Source organism: Diospyros lotus, chromosome 13 (assembly GCF_014633365.1).
Source record: "Diospyros lotus cultivar Yz01 chromosome 13, ASM1463336v1, whole genome shotgun sequence".
NCBI lineage: Eukaryota > Viridiplantae > Streptophyta > Magnoliopsida > Ericales > Ebenaceae > Diospyros > Diospyros lotus.
In genome coordinates this window covers 9,360,820-9,376,521 of record NC_068350.1, presented here as the reverse complement: position 1 = coordinate 9,376,521, position 15,702 = coordinate 9,360,820, and the positions used below count along the sequence as shown (strand labels likewise).

At 35.7% G+C, this 15,702-nt stretch overlaps 1 protein-coding gene across 3 annotated transcripts in view; it reads left to right on the top strand.

Annotated features, from left to right (window-relative positions):
• The first annotated feature begins 2,171 nt into the window (after window positions 1-2,171).
• The window catches only part of LOC127788913 (E3 ubiquitin-protein ligase PRT6), an 80,599-nt gene continuing 67,068 nt past the window's right edge, over window positions 2,172-15,702 (top strand). For all 3 annotated transcript variants that reach the window (XR_008020463.1, XR_008020462.1, XM_052317594.1), the window contains exon 1: window positions 2,172-2,516. Coding sequence is in view for 1 of the 3 variants with exons in the window: in XM_052317594.1 (XP_052173554.1) it covers window positions 2,451-2,516 (66 nt within the window). In the remaining 2 variants the exon portion in view is untranslated. The remainder of the gene's footprint in view (window positions 2,517-15,702) is intronic.

Sequence of the window (15,702 nt, the reverse complement as noted above, 5' to 3'; positions counted from 1 at the left end):
AAAAATCAATTCTAACAAGGGCTGAGCTACAAAGGCACCATAAAAAAAGAGTTGCATAGCAAAGGAAAGCAACAAACATGAAGACTCAATAGTCTGCAATTTTTTTAGAAATGATTTAGAATATTGAGTGTTGATTTTGTTGTTCTATTAGGCATATGTTGTGCCTAAATGAATTTTGTTTGTAGATTTAAAACAATATTTATCATTATTTATATTTTGTTAAGATTAAGTCAACTAGATATATTCAAAATAATTTGGCTAGGCTCGTTCACAATAATTGTGGAATGAACTCAATTTGGCTCCTCAAAATTTCATGTATTCCAATTGTTTCAATATAAATAGTATTGTCAATATACTTTGAAGAGTTGAACAAGTTTTATCTTTCAAAAAATATCTAACTTATATTATAAATTTATAGTTATAGGGACTTGGACAACCTTGATTTCACAGTTACATTTTTTGACGTGTCATTCAAATGTTGACATGTCATTTAAATTAATTATGACATGTTATTTAAATGTTGATAACATGTTTTTTAAATTACTATACCATTTAAATCTTATCTTTGTTTGTGCAATGATAGTAAAAATTTTAATTATTGATGATGTAAATGTTATTTAAATGTTGACATGTAAATATTTTTATAACGTGTACAAACTTTTTTGACTTGTATCTCATATCTTTCTTATTTACCTTATTAGTTGTCATCGTTAAATTTTTTGTTTACTCTGAGTTAACTTTTGAACAAAAAATAACTTAAAATATTAGTTTAAAAATAAATAGTAAACATGAATTAGATGATGGACGAAATATCATATAAAGCTACTAAGACGTCACCATTAAATTTTTCATTTACTCTCAATTAACCACCTATTTTTTCAGTGTGCTTTTAGTGCAACAATTTGGAAACATATTAGATATTGGTTTGGTATTTCTCGTGCCATGTCAACTATTTTGAGTGGCCTGAAATGGATAAAAAAGGAAGCGAGGGGCACATTTTGGCGTAACAAGATTAAGCAGATAGTATTTGCCAGCACCATTTATTACTTATGGGCAACGAGAAATCGTGGGATTTTTAAATATTGTAAGCCATTAGTTTGTAATGTTATCAATATGATTAAAACACATGTATACAAGGTCTTATTTACTTTGTATTCTCATATTTTAATCCATCTTGACTTGTGTGCTACGGGGCCTTTTTTGTCTTATTTGGATATACCCAATGTATATTGTGTAGTTTTTTTTTATCAATATATTTACTCATTTATCAATAAAAAAAACTTAAAATATTAATTAAGGGATGAACACTAGACACGAATTAAATGAAGGATGAAACACTATATTTTATAATAGTTTGGAGAACTCTAAATGTATTTTACCTAATTTATAATTAAAAAAATTAAAATGACATTTTAAATTTTAACCAACGTAAATAATCTTTTCTATAATATGCCATAATTTTTAGAATATAATTTTATTATTAAAATAAACATTTTTAACTAAATGGCACTTACGTTAATTGAAAATCTCCACAATAATAAAAGGAAAGGTAAATTATATTCAAATTCTTACTATTTATGTTATTTATAAAGAAAGCTCTTGTAATTTAAAAATATTTTTTAATGTTCATGAAATTTTTATTTTAATTTTTGGCACAAACCCTTGTTCATTAATAAGCCAATACGCCTTTGCCAAACAAATATTTGATTTGAATTATAAACAATTAAAGTAACTTGTAAGTGATTTGTGTGAAAAATTGAAAATAGTCAAAATGATAAAAGATTTAGATAAAACTTAGAATAAACTGACAACCAACTGTTTATGAAAAATAAAAATATGATTTTTTAACTAGATTTTTAAATAGAAACGACAATGGGTCTTAATTATTTTTTTAAAATTAAATTAAGGATACAAATAAAAATATAAGAAAGATTTATTTAAAATTTTCTTAAAATAAATAAATAAATAAATGATTCATTATTATTTTTTATTTTTTATTTTTAAATTATAACAAATCTCTTTATAAATAGCCACGAGAGTCGGTCCGCTTTACCCCCGCTGTCTCGCTTTATGAATTAACTCAAATGTGAGGGGCTAATTTGTAATATTTTCCAGGCAAAGGGTGTTTAGTGAAAGTTGTAAATGTTCAAGTGAAGCGAAGGCCGACAGGCTCGGGCAAGCACGCAATTGCAAATACAAAAGATGATTCCAGATAGGTGAACCGCCTCGGTGTTGAGAGGAAGAAGAGCGAATCTAGTGAGAGAAAAAGCTCAGCGCTTGAATCATTTTCCAATTCGATGATCAGAGCCTAAAATTGACTAGGGTTTCTAATACATACATGTATAGATATATGTAAATTTGGAAATTGAAGTTACCGTTCTGCTTCAGCCCTGGGGAGTGAGAGCAATCATTCCAGGGTTTGTTGTCGTTGCGTCGATTGGCTTCGGCTCATGTTCAAAATGGCGATTGATTCCCCTCCGGATGTTACCACTTCTCCTCGAGATCGTATAATACAGGTAAGTACTCGAGTTTCTGATCGTTTAAGAGTCATTCCTGTTTGAACACTAGAATTAGACTTCGATTGCGGCTTATGTGCTGGCCCGTGTTATGCGATTGAAAAATTTTGTTGTTTTTGGTTCATTATTTGTCGATACTTGTTCTCGCTAACCCTTTTTTATGGTATTTGGTGGTTTCATTGTGTAGGTTGTGGTTTCATTGTGGTAAAAGTGGGAAATGATGTTAATTCATAGGAAATTTCTATGAGAAGACTGTATGTGTTTGTGATATGGGGGTTTTGGGGCACTGTTTTGCGATTCTGCAGAAACAGTTTCAACCACTTAGTGGGAATTTTAGTCGGCTTACTTTTTGTAGCATAACATATTTTACTCCAACCTACCTTTGGGTATTTCCTGAGTTAATGTAGATGAAGCAACCTAATTTAATATTGTTGATTTTAGATTGCTTTTACTGGCATTTGGTGGTCTAATTATGTTGATAATCTTCTTTCACATGTTCTGTAAAAACAATTTCCTGGTTGGCATTAGCTGCATTACAAAATTTATGAGGAGTGTTGAGTATAGTGAAGCATCAACTCCTTAAACGCTGCCATTTTGATAAGGGATGGAAGGCCAAGTGGCAACCACACACTGGCTGCTCCAAAACGCTGTCGTTTGGGAGCCCGTGTGCTTGGATGGCCCAAAATGGCAACTTCCCTCGTCGTTTCATGGCTCGTTTGATTCTCCTGTAGCATTTTGTCGTTTAGCCTGCTGCTATTGAAGCCATTGATCTGATTCCAAGTGCCTATCTATAGTGTTGCTTTGCTTCATCCTCTGCCTATTTATATTCCTCTATTTCTCGAGATTTGTACAACAAAAAGCAAGAAAAGGCAGTCTGGTTCTTTAAGGTTTTCTCTCTCGTTGTTTTTCTGTACATGTTCTTCATTTTTGTTAGAGAACTAGTGAGTGTATAGTGAGGGTGTAAACATTTTTTCTGACTAGTGCAGTGAGGTCTTCTCGTCGGAGCTCAACGTGGATGTAGTCCTATTTTTGAGGGTGAACCACAGTAAAATCTTGTTATGTTCTTTTTATTTTATTTACTGTTTTATGATTGTGTATGTTTATGCTTCCAGCCTTTGAATAGTTGTTTCAGATTCATTTTGGTTCTAAGTGTTAGAGGTGGCCGAGCCTTTGCTCATCCCAATAGTGGTATCAGAGTATGGTTTTGGTGTTCATGTTTTAGGGTTAGGTCCAATCAGAATCTGGGTTGTTCAAATCTTGGGTTACCTTGTGTTGTTCGTATCGATTTGATTCTCTAGGGTTTACTGTGAACCTCAGTCAGTTGGGTAATTTACTGTGTGAGTCTCGATCAGTGTCTAGAGAGTTAGGTTACCTTCGTGCAAGGTGAAGATGGGGTCTACCCGATTTGAAATCGAAATATTCGATGGTAAAGGTGATTTTGGAAGCTGGAAGAAAAAGATGAGACTCTTGCTTTCTCATCACAAGGTGCTTATAGCAATAGAACCTGATGACAAGAAATGGAATGTGGAGCAGATTGGAAGGACTGCTGAGATCAGAGAAGAGGCCTTCAACCTCATATTCCTCCATTTGCTAGACAGTGTAATACGTAAGGTTGATGGTATGGATAACCCTATTGATCTCTGGAATAAAGTTGAATCCTTATATGCTGTTATGACTGCTCTTAATCTGGTTTATCTTAAAGGAATGCTGTTTAATTTTAAAATGGATGCTTCTAAGTCTATGGATGAGAATATTGATGAATTTACTAAACTTACTTTACTGTTAAGAGGTACTGATCAAGCTCTAAGTGATATTAGTGAAGCTATGATATTATTGAATTTTCTGCCTGAAGATTATAATATTGTTAAACATGCTTTACAGTATATTGGTATTGTCCCTAGGTTAGAGCTTGTTATTTTCGGGATTAAGGCTAGGGAATTAGAACTAAATACTTCTAAGAAAGCTGACAGTAATTTGTTTGTAAAAGGAAAAAGTGATAAAAAGAGTAATGTTGGAAACATTGATCAATCTGATGGGTCAGGGTCTAAGGGTAAAAAGAAAGATAAGAAGGGAAAATAGAAACAAACTAAGTGGAAATGTTATCACTGTGAAAGGGAATGACATATAAAGAAATATTGCTATGATTTCATTAGAAAACAGAAACGAGGGAGAAATGTGATTATAGTTGTTGGTAGTTCTAACAGTTTGGCTAGAGTTCTTACTGTTCTAATTCCTCTATCACTAATGAATCGATAATGGATTCTAGATGTTCTTTTCATATGAGTCCAAATATTGAATGGTTTCAAAATTTTAATGATAGAGAAACTGGTACTGTGTACATGGGAAACAATTATTCTTGTAGTGTTCAAGGCATGGGTGATATCTCTCTTAAATTGCATGATAAGAGAGATATTGCATGATAATAAAATTAGAATGCTTACTGGTGTGAGATATGTGTCTGGTTTAAAAAGAAATTTGATTTCTCTTGGTACCTTGGATGAATTAAGCTTCTCTTATAAAGCTGAAAATGGCCTTATGTATGTATTTAAAAATGATGATGTGATTCTTACTAGTACTCAGTGTTCTAAAAATTGGCCTAGGCAGCCCCTGGCCGCCGCAAATATAGGCTAATCGGCTTCCCTAGGCACTGATCCGATTAACCGGGTGTTGGACCACCAATTGCCTCTTTGAAAGCTCTTCCTTGTCGCCACCGTTGCCAGTCGTCTCTCTTAACCCGTGATTTCTTGATTTCCCTTGGTCGTTGCTCTAGTTGTCTCTTTTGGCCCCGATTTCCTTTGGATGTAGCCGCCAATTGTCTCTGTTGTTCTTCCTCCGCCCTAACCATCACCCTAGTTTATACATATGTATATAAGTTTCTGTTTATATATATATATATAAATATATATAAGTTTTTGATTTATACATATATATAACTTTCATTTGTTTTTTAACTTTGATTTATTTGAAAATAACATGAAATTACATTAAAAACTTAAAAAAAAAAAAAATAGTAGTCTGCCTAGGCCCTGCCTAGGCATCCTAGGTGCTAGGCCCCAGTCTAGCGCCCGACTAGTGCTTAGCGCATTTTAGAACACTATTAGTACTGAGAAGCATGTCTTGAATGGTTGTTGTCAAATCTCTATTAATACATTTTCTGCTTGTGTGGTTAAATCTGATAAGACAAAGTTATGGCACTTGAGGTTTGGTCACATGAGCCAGAAAGGTTTACAGGCTTTGTCAGTGCCTGTAGAACCCTTGGATTTCTGTGAGCCTTGTGTTCTGGGCAAGCAACACAGGTTAAACTTCCATAAAGGAACTTACCTGGCGAAGGCATGCTTGGAATACTTGCATGCAGATCTGTGGGGTCCTTCGCAAATGCTTACTCATGGTGGTAATGGGTATTTTCTATCAATTGTTGATGATTTTATGTTAAAAGTTGTCTTGATTATATGATAAAAAGATTAGTGAAAGCAGTGTATTTGAGGGCCAATAAAACATTAAATAGAAGTTTATATCCCAATCTGTAATTAGTGATAGTTGAGGGGGTTAAATTGTAAATATCTAATAGTCTTCATTGGGATATTTGCCCACTATTATAAATAGAGAGCAAGGGATAGCTGACATAAGGTAGAGTTCTCATTTCTGTTTGTAACGAGTACTGATTCTTTTGAGAGAAAGGCTAGAGTTTGAAGAGATAGCTTTCTAATCTTGGGGGCGAAGGCTTGATATACTCGGGAAATAGAAAGAAGAGAACCAACTGTGTACTGATAATTCTTTGAATAAAAGAAGGCTACTCGAGGAGGTTCAAGACTGGATGTAGGGTTGTCCTAAAAAGGCAATCCGAACTAGGATAAAATCTGGTGTCATTGTGGTTTGTGTTTCTGTTTCTTGTTCTTATCTCTGTTATGTTTTGATTACATTTATTTTCTGTTGTGATGTTTGTGTTCAAATCGAGAGGATTGTGAGAATGTCCAAGAGTGAACATATTTGTTGGTCCATGGGGTGATTTCTTGGACTGCCAGTGCTCCCAATTTTAACATTTTACAAGGAAACTTTGGATGTTTCTGCTTAAAACTAAGAATCAGACCTTAGAAAGATTTAAAACTTGGAAAACTTTAGTAGAAAACCAAATTAGAAAACTTTAGTAGAAAACCAAATTAATAAGAAAATTAAAAGTTTAAGAACCGACAATGGGTTAGAATTTTGCAGTAGGGAGTTTGATGAGTTTTGTAACTCACATGGTATACTTGGGCATAAAACAGTAAAGAACACACCCTAGCAAAATGGGGTGGTTGAGAGAATGAATAGAACACCGCTAGAAAAGGTAAGGTGCTTATTGTTTATCTCTAGTATGCCAAAATCCTTTTGGGGAGAGGCTATCTCAACTGTTGCACACTTAGTAAATAGAAGCCTCTCAACAGTTTTAAACCTTAGATGCCCAGAGGAAAAATGGACAGGTAGGAAGCTAAACCTAACCTACCTTAGAGTGTTTGGATGTGAAGCCTATCCACACCAATCTAAAGGAAAGCTAGAGCTTAGGTCCATGAAGTGTGTATTTGTTGGCTATCAAGAAGGGACTAAAGGCTATAGGTTATGGGATAGACATTCAGGTGGAGTCAAGATAATTATAAGCAGGGATGTCTTATTTAATGAGGTTGTCTTTCCTTGCAAATTAACTAACATGAAGGTAGGCACTTAACCTAGAACCCCAGATGATTATGTTATAACAGGACATACTCAACTTGAGGTGGAGCAGCTGGCAGGAGTTGATAACTTGCTAGTTGCTCCCACCTCTCAAGAGCCTGACATAGGAGATGATCCCTTACCGGCAACATCCAACCTGGATCAAATCTTTGATCTTGAAATTGATCAGGAGGAGAATGATGATCCTGAGATTGAGGTGGAGTAGCATGACTCCTCTTAGCAAGATCTCAGGAACTACCAACTAACCTGAGACAGAAGTAAGAGGGCTGTAAGATCTCCTTCAAGATATGCTTATGCAAATTTAGTTTTATGTGCCTTGGTTGCAGGAATGGAAATAAGGAGAAGTGAGCCGTTCAGTTATGAGGAGCTGTCAGCTCCCAAGATTGCACCAAGTGGCAGGAAGCTATGGATGAGGAGATGGCTTATCTAATGGCCAATGGAACTTGGAAATTGGTTCCAAAACCAGAGAAGCAGAAGTTGGTTTAGTGTAAGTGGTTGTTCAAGCTCAAAGAAGGTATGACTTCCTCTGACCCCATTAGATATAAAGCTAGATTAGTAGCAAAGGGTTTTACTCAAAGGGAAGGCATAGATTATAATGAAATTTTCTCACCTGTAGTTAAGTTTAAAACTATTTGCATAATGCTTGCTATAGTTGTGCATTTTGACTTAGAACTGGAATAATTAGATGTTTGTTGGGTCGAGCACAAGACTCGGTCACCTCTAACACTTAGAACCCTTATCGGATTTGAAACGACTGTTCGGAAAGAATGGAAGCGCATATGAACATAAACATAAAATAGAAGTAGAAATGAAAGAAAACAAACATAGCAAGATTTACCACCCTCTAAATTAGGGCTACGTCCACATTGAGCTCCGGCGAGAAGAGCTTACTGCACTAATCGGAAAATAAGAATTACTCCCTCCCTGTACAAACAATAATTCTCACTATACATTCACTGGTTTCCTAACAAAACTTGCCCAAAGATTACATACAAATTAGAAGGCAACCTATGAAACCAGAAACAAGAATGAAGAACATGTACAAACGAGAGAAAAACCCTAGAAGACAAAAAATGACTCGACTGAACCTCTTGCTTCACTTTTCTTTCCTTGCACAAATCTCAAGGAATCAGTGGAAATAAATAGGCAAAAGCAATGGTGGGGGATTTGATCTGGAAATGGGATCGATGGCCAAAAGAGTAGTAGGCTAAGTGACAAGGTAGTACGGGAGACATCACCGAGCCATAAAATGACGAGGGGGGTTGCCATTTGGCCCTCTAAAATCAAGGGCTCCAAAACGCCATCGTTTTGGAGTATCCTGTAAGTGGTTGCCAGGTGGCCCTCCTCCCCTTATCAGAACAACATCGTTTTGGAAGATGAAGCTTCATCGTATCTCAACAATCTCCACCTTGAAGCTTCAGCACCTCAAGGTCACTCTTCCAACATTGTGCAACATGCTTCAATTCTTGCCATCATCACTCTTGTTGGTTGTTCCTTCAACCAACTTCGACATGCAGCAAGTCCAAACAATGTTTGAACTTAGCTGCAGTCACTACCTTTGTTCCCATATCAACTGGATTGTCTTCAATAGGCACTTTCTGAATCTTCACAATAGCAACATGCTTCAATTCTTGCCATCATCACTCTTGTTGGTTGTTCCTTCAACCAACTTCGACATGCAGCAAGTCCAAACAATGTTTGAACTTAGCTGCAGTCACTACCTTTGTTCCCATATCAACTGGATTGTCTTCGATAGGCACTTTCTGAATCTTCACAATACCATTTGCCACTTGATCTCTCACATGGTGGTATCTAACATCCACATGCTTGGTTCTTTCATGATACATTGGATTCTTGCACAGGTGGATAGCACTTTGGCTATCTGAAAACACCATAACTCTACCTTGTAATAGATGAATTTCCTTTAAGAGACCTTGAAGCCAAATGGCTTCTTTAAAAGCATCTGTTACTGTCACATGTTCTGCCTTAGTGGAAGACAATGCAACCAGAGGCTGCAACTATGATTTCTAACTAATGCAATTACTTCCTAAGGTAAAAAAGAAGGCAGTAGTGGATGTTCTTGAATCTCTATCCACGCAAAATCAGAGTCTACAAAACCCACAAGATCAAGTGCATCACATCTTTTCTTATAATTCAAATCAACATTAATGGAACTATTAATATATCTTAACAAATATTTTAAAGCATCTCAATGAGTTTTCCCAAGATTAGACATAAATATACTAAGTAAAGAAATTGAAAATGCAAGATCAGGCTTAGTACTAATCATTGAGTACATGATAGTCCCAATTACATTAGCATAAGGGATGTTTTCCATCTTAAGCATTTCTGAATCAGATGTAGGATACTGTAACTTAGACATGATAAAATGATTAGCTAAGGGAACATTCACAGATTTACAATCTGACATGCCGAATTTTTGTACCGTTTTCAACAAATAATAGTGCTGATGTATCTTTAGACAAGACTTACTCCTATCTCTCTCAATGACCATTCCCAAAACTTTTCTAGCAAGTCCTAAGTCTTTTATGTCAAAATTGGTATTTAACAATAATTTTAATTCACATATTTTAGACTCAAGACTTACTAATCAATAAAATGTCATTTACATACAAAAGCAAATAAACAGGAATATCAGAGAGTATGAAGTAAAAATAGTTATCATATTTACTTCTAACAAAACCAATCCCAGTTGCAAAATTATCAAATTTTTTATACCATTGCCTTGTGGATTATTTTAATCCATACAAAGATTTTATAAGTAAATATACATATTTAGGATGAAGATTATCAATATTAACAGCTGGTTGGTCCATATATATAAGCTCATATAGATCACCATGTAAGAAAGCAGTTTTGACATTTAACTGTTCTAATTCTAAGTCAAAATGCACAACTATAGCAAGTATCGTACAAATTGTTTTAAACTTGACAACAGGTGAAATTTTTTTAGTATAATCTATACCTTTCTTTTGAGTAAAACCCTTAACCAGTAATCTAGGTTTGTATCTTATAGGGTTAGAGAGAGACATACCTTCTTTGAGCTTGTACAACCACTTACATCTTACCAGCTTCTATTTTTCAAGCCTTGGGACCAATTTTCATGTATTATTGGCCATCAAAGAAGCCATCTCTTCATCCATTGCTTGGTTCCATTTAGTGCAGTCATGAGAGCTAACAACCTTCTCATAGCAGGATGACTTACTGTTCCTCATCTCCATACCTACAACTAAGGCACAATAAACTAAGTTTGAATAAACATATCTAGCAGGAGGTCTTATAGTCCTCCTGCTTCTGTCCTGAGCCAACTGATAGTCCCTTAAGTCTTGCCGAGGAGAGTCATGATGCTCTACCTCAACCTCAGGGACATCAGTTTACTTCTCATGATCGCTTTTGTGGTCAGAGGTTGGATCAACTTCTAGGTTAAGAACTTGAGAGTCAGGAACAACTGACAGGTCATCAACTCTTACGAGTTGCTCCACCTTAATTTGCCTACCATCTGTTATAACAAAGTCATCTGGGGTACTAGGTTTGAGGTCTACTTTCATGTTTGCAAGTTTGCATGGGAAAATAGTTTCATTGAATATGACATCCCTGCTTATAATTATTTTCACTCCACCTGAATTTCTATCCCACAACCTATAGCCTTTAGTCCCATCTTGATAACTCACAAACACACATTTTATGGACCTTGGGTCTAATTTTCCAACAGATTGATGAGCATAGGCTTCACACCCAAATTCTTTGAGATAATTTAGGTTCATTTTCCTACCTCTCCACTTCTCTTCAGGACACCTAAGGTTTAAAACAGTAGAAGGGCGGCTCCGGTTAACTAGGTGAGCAACAGTAGAGAGGGCTTCCCCCCAAAAAGATTTAGGCATACCAACTGTGAACAGAAGGCACCTGACCTTCTCTAATAATATTTTGTTCATTATTTCAGCCACCCTATTTTGTTGGGGTGTGTTCCTTATTGTTTTATGCTTAAGTATACCATGTCAGTTACAAAATTCATCAAACTCCCTACTGCAAAACTCTAACCCATTGTCAGTTCTTAAGATTTTAATCTTCTTGTTAGTTTGGTTTTCTACTAAGGCTTTCTATGTTTTAAATTTCTCTAAAGTCTAATCCTTAGTCTTAAGTAGAAACACCCTAACTTTTCTTGTAAAATCATCAACAATGGATAAGAAATACATGCTACCATCAAGAGTGGGCATTTGTGAGGGACCCCACAAATCTTCATATAAGTATTCCAGGCATGCCTTCGCCAGGTGAGTTTCTTTGTGGAAGCTCAACTTGTGTTACTTGCCTAGAGTACAAGGTTCACAGAAGTCCAGGGGATCTGCAGACATTGGAGCAAGGTAACCTTGGTTCTTGTAGTCATTTCTGGCTCATATGACCAAGTCTCAAGTGCCAGAGATCTGTCTTATCAGATTTAACCATGCATGTAGAAGAAATATTAACAGAGAATTGACAACAACCATTTAAGACATATAAACCATGCTTCTTATTACCAGTAAGAATCAGGTCATTATTTTTAAGGACATGCATAAAACCGTTTTCAGCTTTATAAGAAAAACCTAATTCATCTATGGTACCAAGAGATATTAAGTTTCTTTTTAATCTAGGCACATATCTTACATTAGTAAGCATTCTAACTTTATTATCATGCGTTTTCAAAGATATGTCACCTATGCCTTGCACACTACAAGAATTGTTATTTCCCATGTACACTGTACTTGTTTCCTTATTACTAAAATTTTGAAACCATTTAATGTTTGGACACATGTGAAATGAACACCCAGAGTCCATTATCTATTTATTAGTGATCGAGGAGCTAGAAACAGTAAGCACTTTAGCTAAGGTATTAGAACTACTGGCAGCTACAGTCACATTCCCCCCTTGTTTCTGTTTCTTTATAAAATCATTTCAATATTTCTTTATGTGAACCTCCTTACCACAATAATAACATTTTCACTTAGTTTGCTTTTGTTTACCCTTTTTTTCTTTATTTTTACCCTTGGATCCAGAACCCCCAAATTGATCACCATTACTAGCATAATTCCTTTTGTGAAATTTTTCTTTAACAAATAGATTGTTACCAGGTTTATTAGAGGTATTTAATTCCAACTATCTGGCCTTAATTCCAGAAATAACAAGCTCTAAACTAGGCACGATTCCAGTATATTGTAAAGCATGCTTAACAATATTGTAATCAACAGGCAAAGAATTTAACAAAATCGTAGCCTCACTGGTATCACCTAAAGCTTGGTCAGTATCTCTTAATAATAAAGTAAGTCTAGTGAACTCATCAATATTTTCATCCATAGACTTAGATGCATTCATTTTAAAATTAAATAACATACCTTAAGATAAACCAAATTAGGAGTAGTCAGAATTGAATACAAGGAATCAAGTTTATTCCAGAGATCAATAGGAGTATTCATACCATCAACCTTGCGAATGACACTGTCACCAAGGTGAAGAAATATGAGGTTGTAGGCTTCTTCTCTTACCTCATCAGTTCTTGCTCACTGATCTGCTGTCTATTTCTTATCATCGGGCTCTAGTGCAATAAGCACTTTGTGATGAGAGAGTAGAACTCTCATCTTCTTTTTCCAACTTCCAAAATTGCTTTTCCCATCAGGTTGACAAAGACTTTTCCCATCAACTTTTCCAAAATCAGTTGGGTGTTGACAGAGAGCAGACTTTTCCAAAATCGCTTTTCCCATCAACTTCCAAAATCATTTAATGTTTCGATTTCAAATCAGGTTGATGTCATCTTTGCCTTGCACGCAAGTATCCTAAAACCCTAAACATTGACAGCGACTCACACAGTAAAACACCCAACTGACAAAGACTCTCAGCAAACCCTAGAGTATCAGATTGACTCGAGCAACACAAAAACCTTTAGATTTGAACAACATAGACTTCGATTAAATATATAACCCTAAACGTGAATACCAGAAAAATGGCTCTAATACCACTGTTGGGTCAAGCACAAAACTCGGCCACCTCTAACATATAGAACCCTTATCGAATCTGAAACGACTATTTGGAAAGAATGGAAGCGCATATGAACATAAACATAAAATAGAAGCAGAAATGAAAGAAAACAAACACATCAAGATTTATCGTGGGTGGCTACGTCCACGTTAAACTCCAATGAGAAGAACTCATTGTACTAGTCGGAAAATAGGAATTACACCCTCTCTGTACAAACAATAATCCTCACTATACACTCATTGGCTTCCTAACAAAACTTGCCCAAAGATTACATACAAATTAGAAGGCAGCCTATGAAACTAGAAACAAGAATGAAGAACATGTACAAACGAGAGAAAAACCCTAGAAGATAAAAAATGACCCAATTGAACCTCTTGCTTCGCTTTTTCTTTCCTTGCACAAATCTCGAGGAATCGGTGGGAATAAATAGGCAAAAGTAGTGGTGGGGATTTAATTTGGAAATGGGATCGACGGCTAAAAGAGCAGCAGGCTAACCGACAAGGTAGTACGGGAGACATCATTGAGCCGTAAAACGACGAGGGGGGTTGTCGTTTGGCCCTCCAAACTCAAGGGCTCCAAAACACCATCGTTTTGAGCATCTTGTACGTGGTTGCCAGGTGACCCTCCTCCCTTATCAGAACGACATCGTTCTGGAAGATGAAGCTTCACCATATTTCAACAATGTCAAAACTGTTTTTCTACCTGGTGACCTTTGTGGAATTATAAGTGTTTTATATTGCTATACTTGTTGTGCTTAGTTTGTTTCTATTGTGTTTCTCTTATTGTTATTGATAGTTAGGCGCTAATTGTTAGTAAAAGTGTTGCGTTATATGTATAAATAACCACACCTCTTGTTTGTTTGATATGTTTTTGATTCTCTGGATCAGTAAAGTTACCAAGAGACTTTTTTTGCTTTCTCTCGTGTTCTCATTTCTTTTGTGCCCTAGAATTTCATTACAACCTTGATGAGCAAATATATATGATGCAACCTGCTGGGTATATTAATTCTCTTCACTCTGAACATGTTTGCCTGCTTAAAAAATCTTTGTATGGACTAAAACAATCCCCTAGACAATGGTATAAAAAATTTGATAATTTTGCTATAGGGATTGGTTTTGTTAGAAGTAAATATGACAATTGCTTTTACTTCATACTCTCTGATATTCTTGTTTACTTGCTATTATATGTAGATGATATTTTACTAATTAGTAAGTCCAAGTCTAAAATTTGTTAATTGAAATATTTGTTAAATACAAACTTTGACATGAAAGACTTAGGACCTGCTAAGCAAATTTGGGGAATAGTGATTGAGAGAGATAGAAGTAGATTTAGTTTAAAGATACATTAGCATGACTATTTATTGAAAGTAGTGTATAAATTTGGCATGTCTGAATGTAAGCCTGTAAGTTTTTCTTTGGCTAAACATTTTATTTTATCAAAGTCTTAGTGTCCTTCATTTGATTCTGAGTTTATTAAGATGGGAAACATTCCATATGCAAATGTGATTGGAACTGTCATGTACTCAATGATTAGTACCAGGCTAGACCTTGCATATTCAATTTCATTACTTAATAGATTTATATCTAATCCTGGGAAACCTCATTGGTATGCTTTGAAATATTTGTTGAGGGATATTGGTGGTTCTATAAATGTTGGTTTGAGTTATAAGAAAAGATGTGATACACTTGATCTCGTGGGGTTTGTAGACTCTGATTTTGCAGGGGATTGAGACTTTAGAAAATCTACCACTGCTTTCTTCTTCACTTTAGGGGGTAACTGCATCAGTTGGAAATCACAGTTGCAGTCTCTGGTTGCACTGTTTTCCACTGAAGCAGAATATGTGGCAGTGATAGATGCATTCAAAGAGGCTATATGGCTTTAAGGCCTTCTGAAGGAGATCCATCTTCTACAAAGTAAACTTGTGATGTTTTCAGATAGCCAAAGTGCTATCCATTTTTGCAGAAACCTAGAGTATCATGAAAGAACCAAGCATGTGGATGTGAGATACCATTTTGTAAGAGATCAGGTGGCTAATGATGCTGTGAGGATTTAGAAAGTGCCCACTGAAGACAATCCAATCAACATGGGAACAAAAATAGTGACGACAGCCAAGTTTAGACATTGTTTGGACTTGTTGCATGTCGAAGTTGGTTGAAGGGTAGACCAACCAGAGTGATGATGGTGAGGATTGAAGCATGTTGCACAATGTGGGAGAGTGTGACCTCGAGGTGTTGAAGCTTCAAGGTAGAGATTGTTGAGTATAGTGAAACATCAACTCCTTAAACGTTGTCATTTTTATAAGGGATGGAAGGCCAAGTGGCAACCACACACTGGCTGCTCCAAAACGCTGTCGTTTTGGAGCCCGTGTGCTTGGATGGCCCAAAACGGCAACCTCCCTCGTTGTTTCATGGCTCGTTTGATTATGTCGTAGCATTTTGTCGTTTAGCCTGCTGCTATT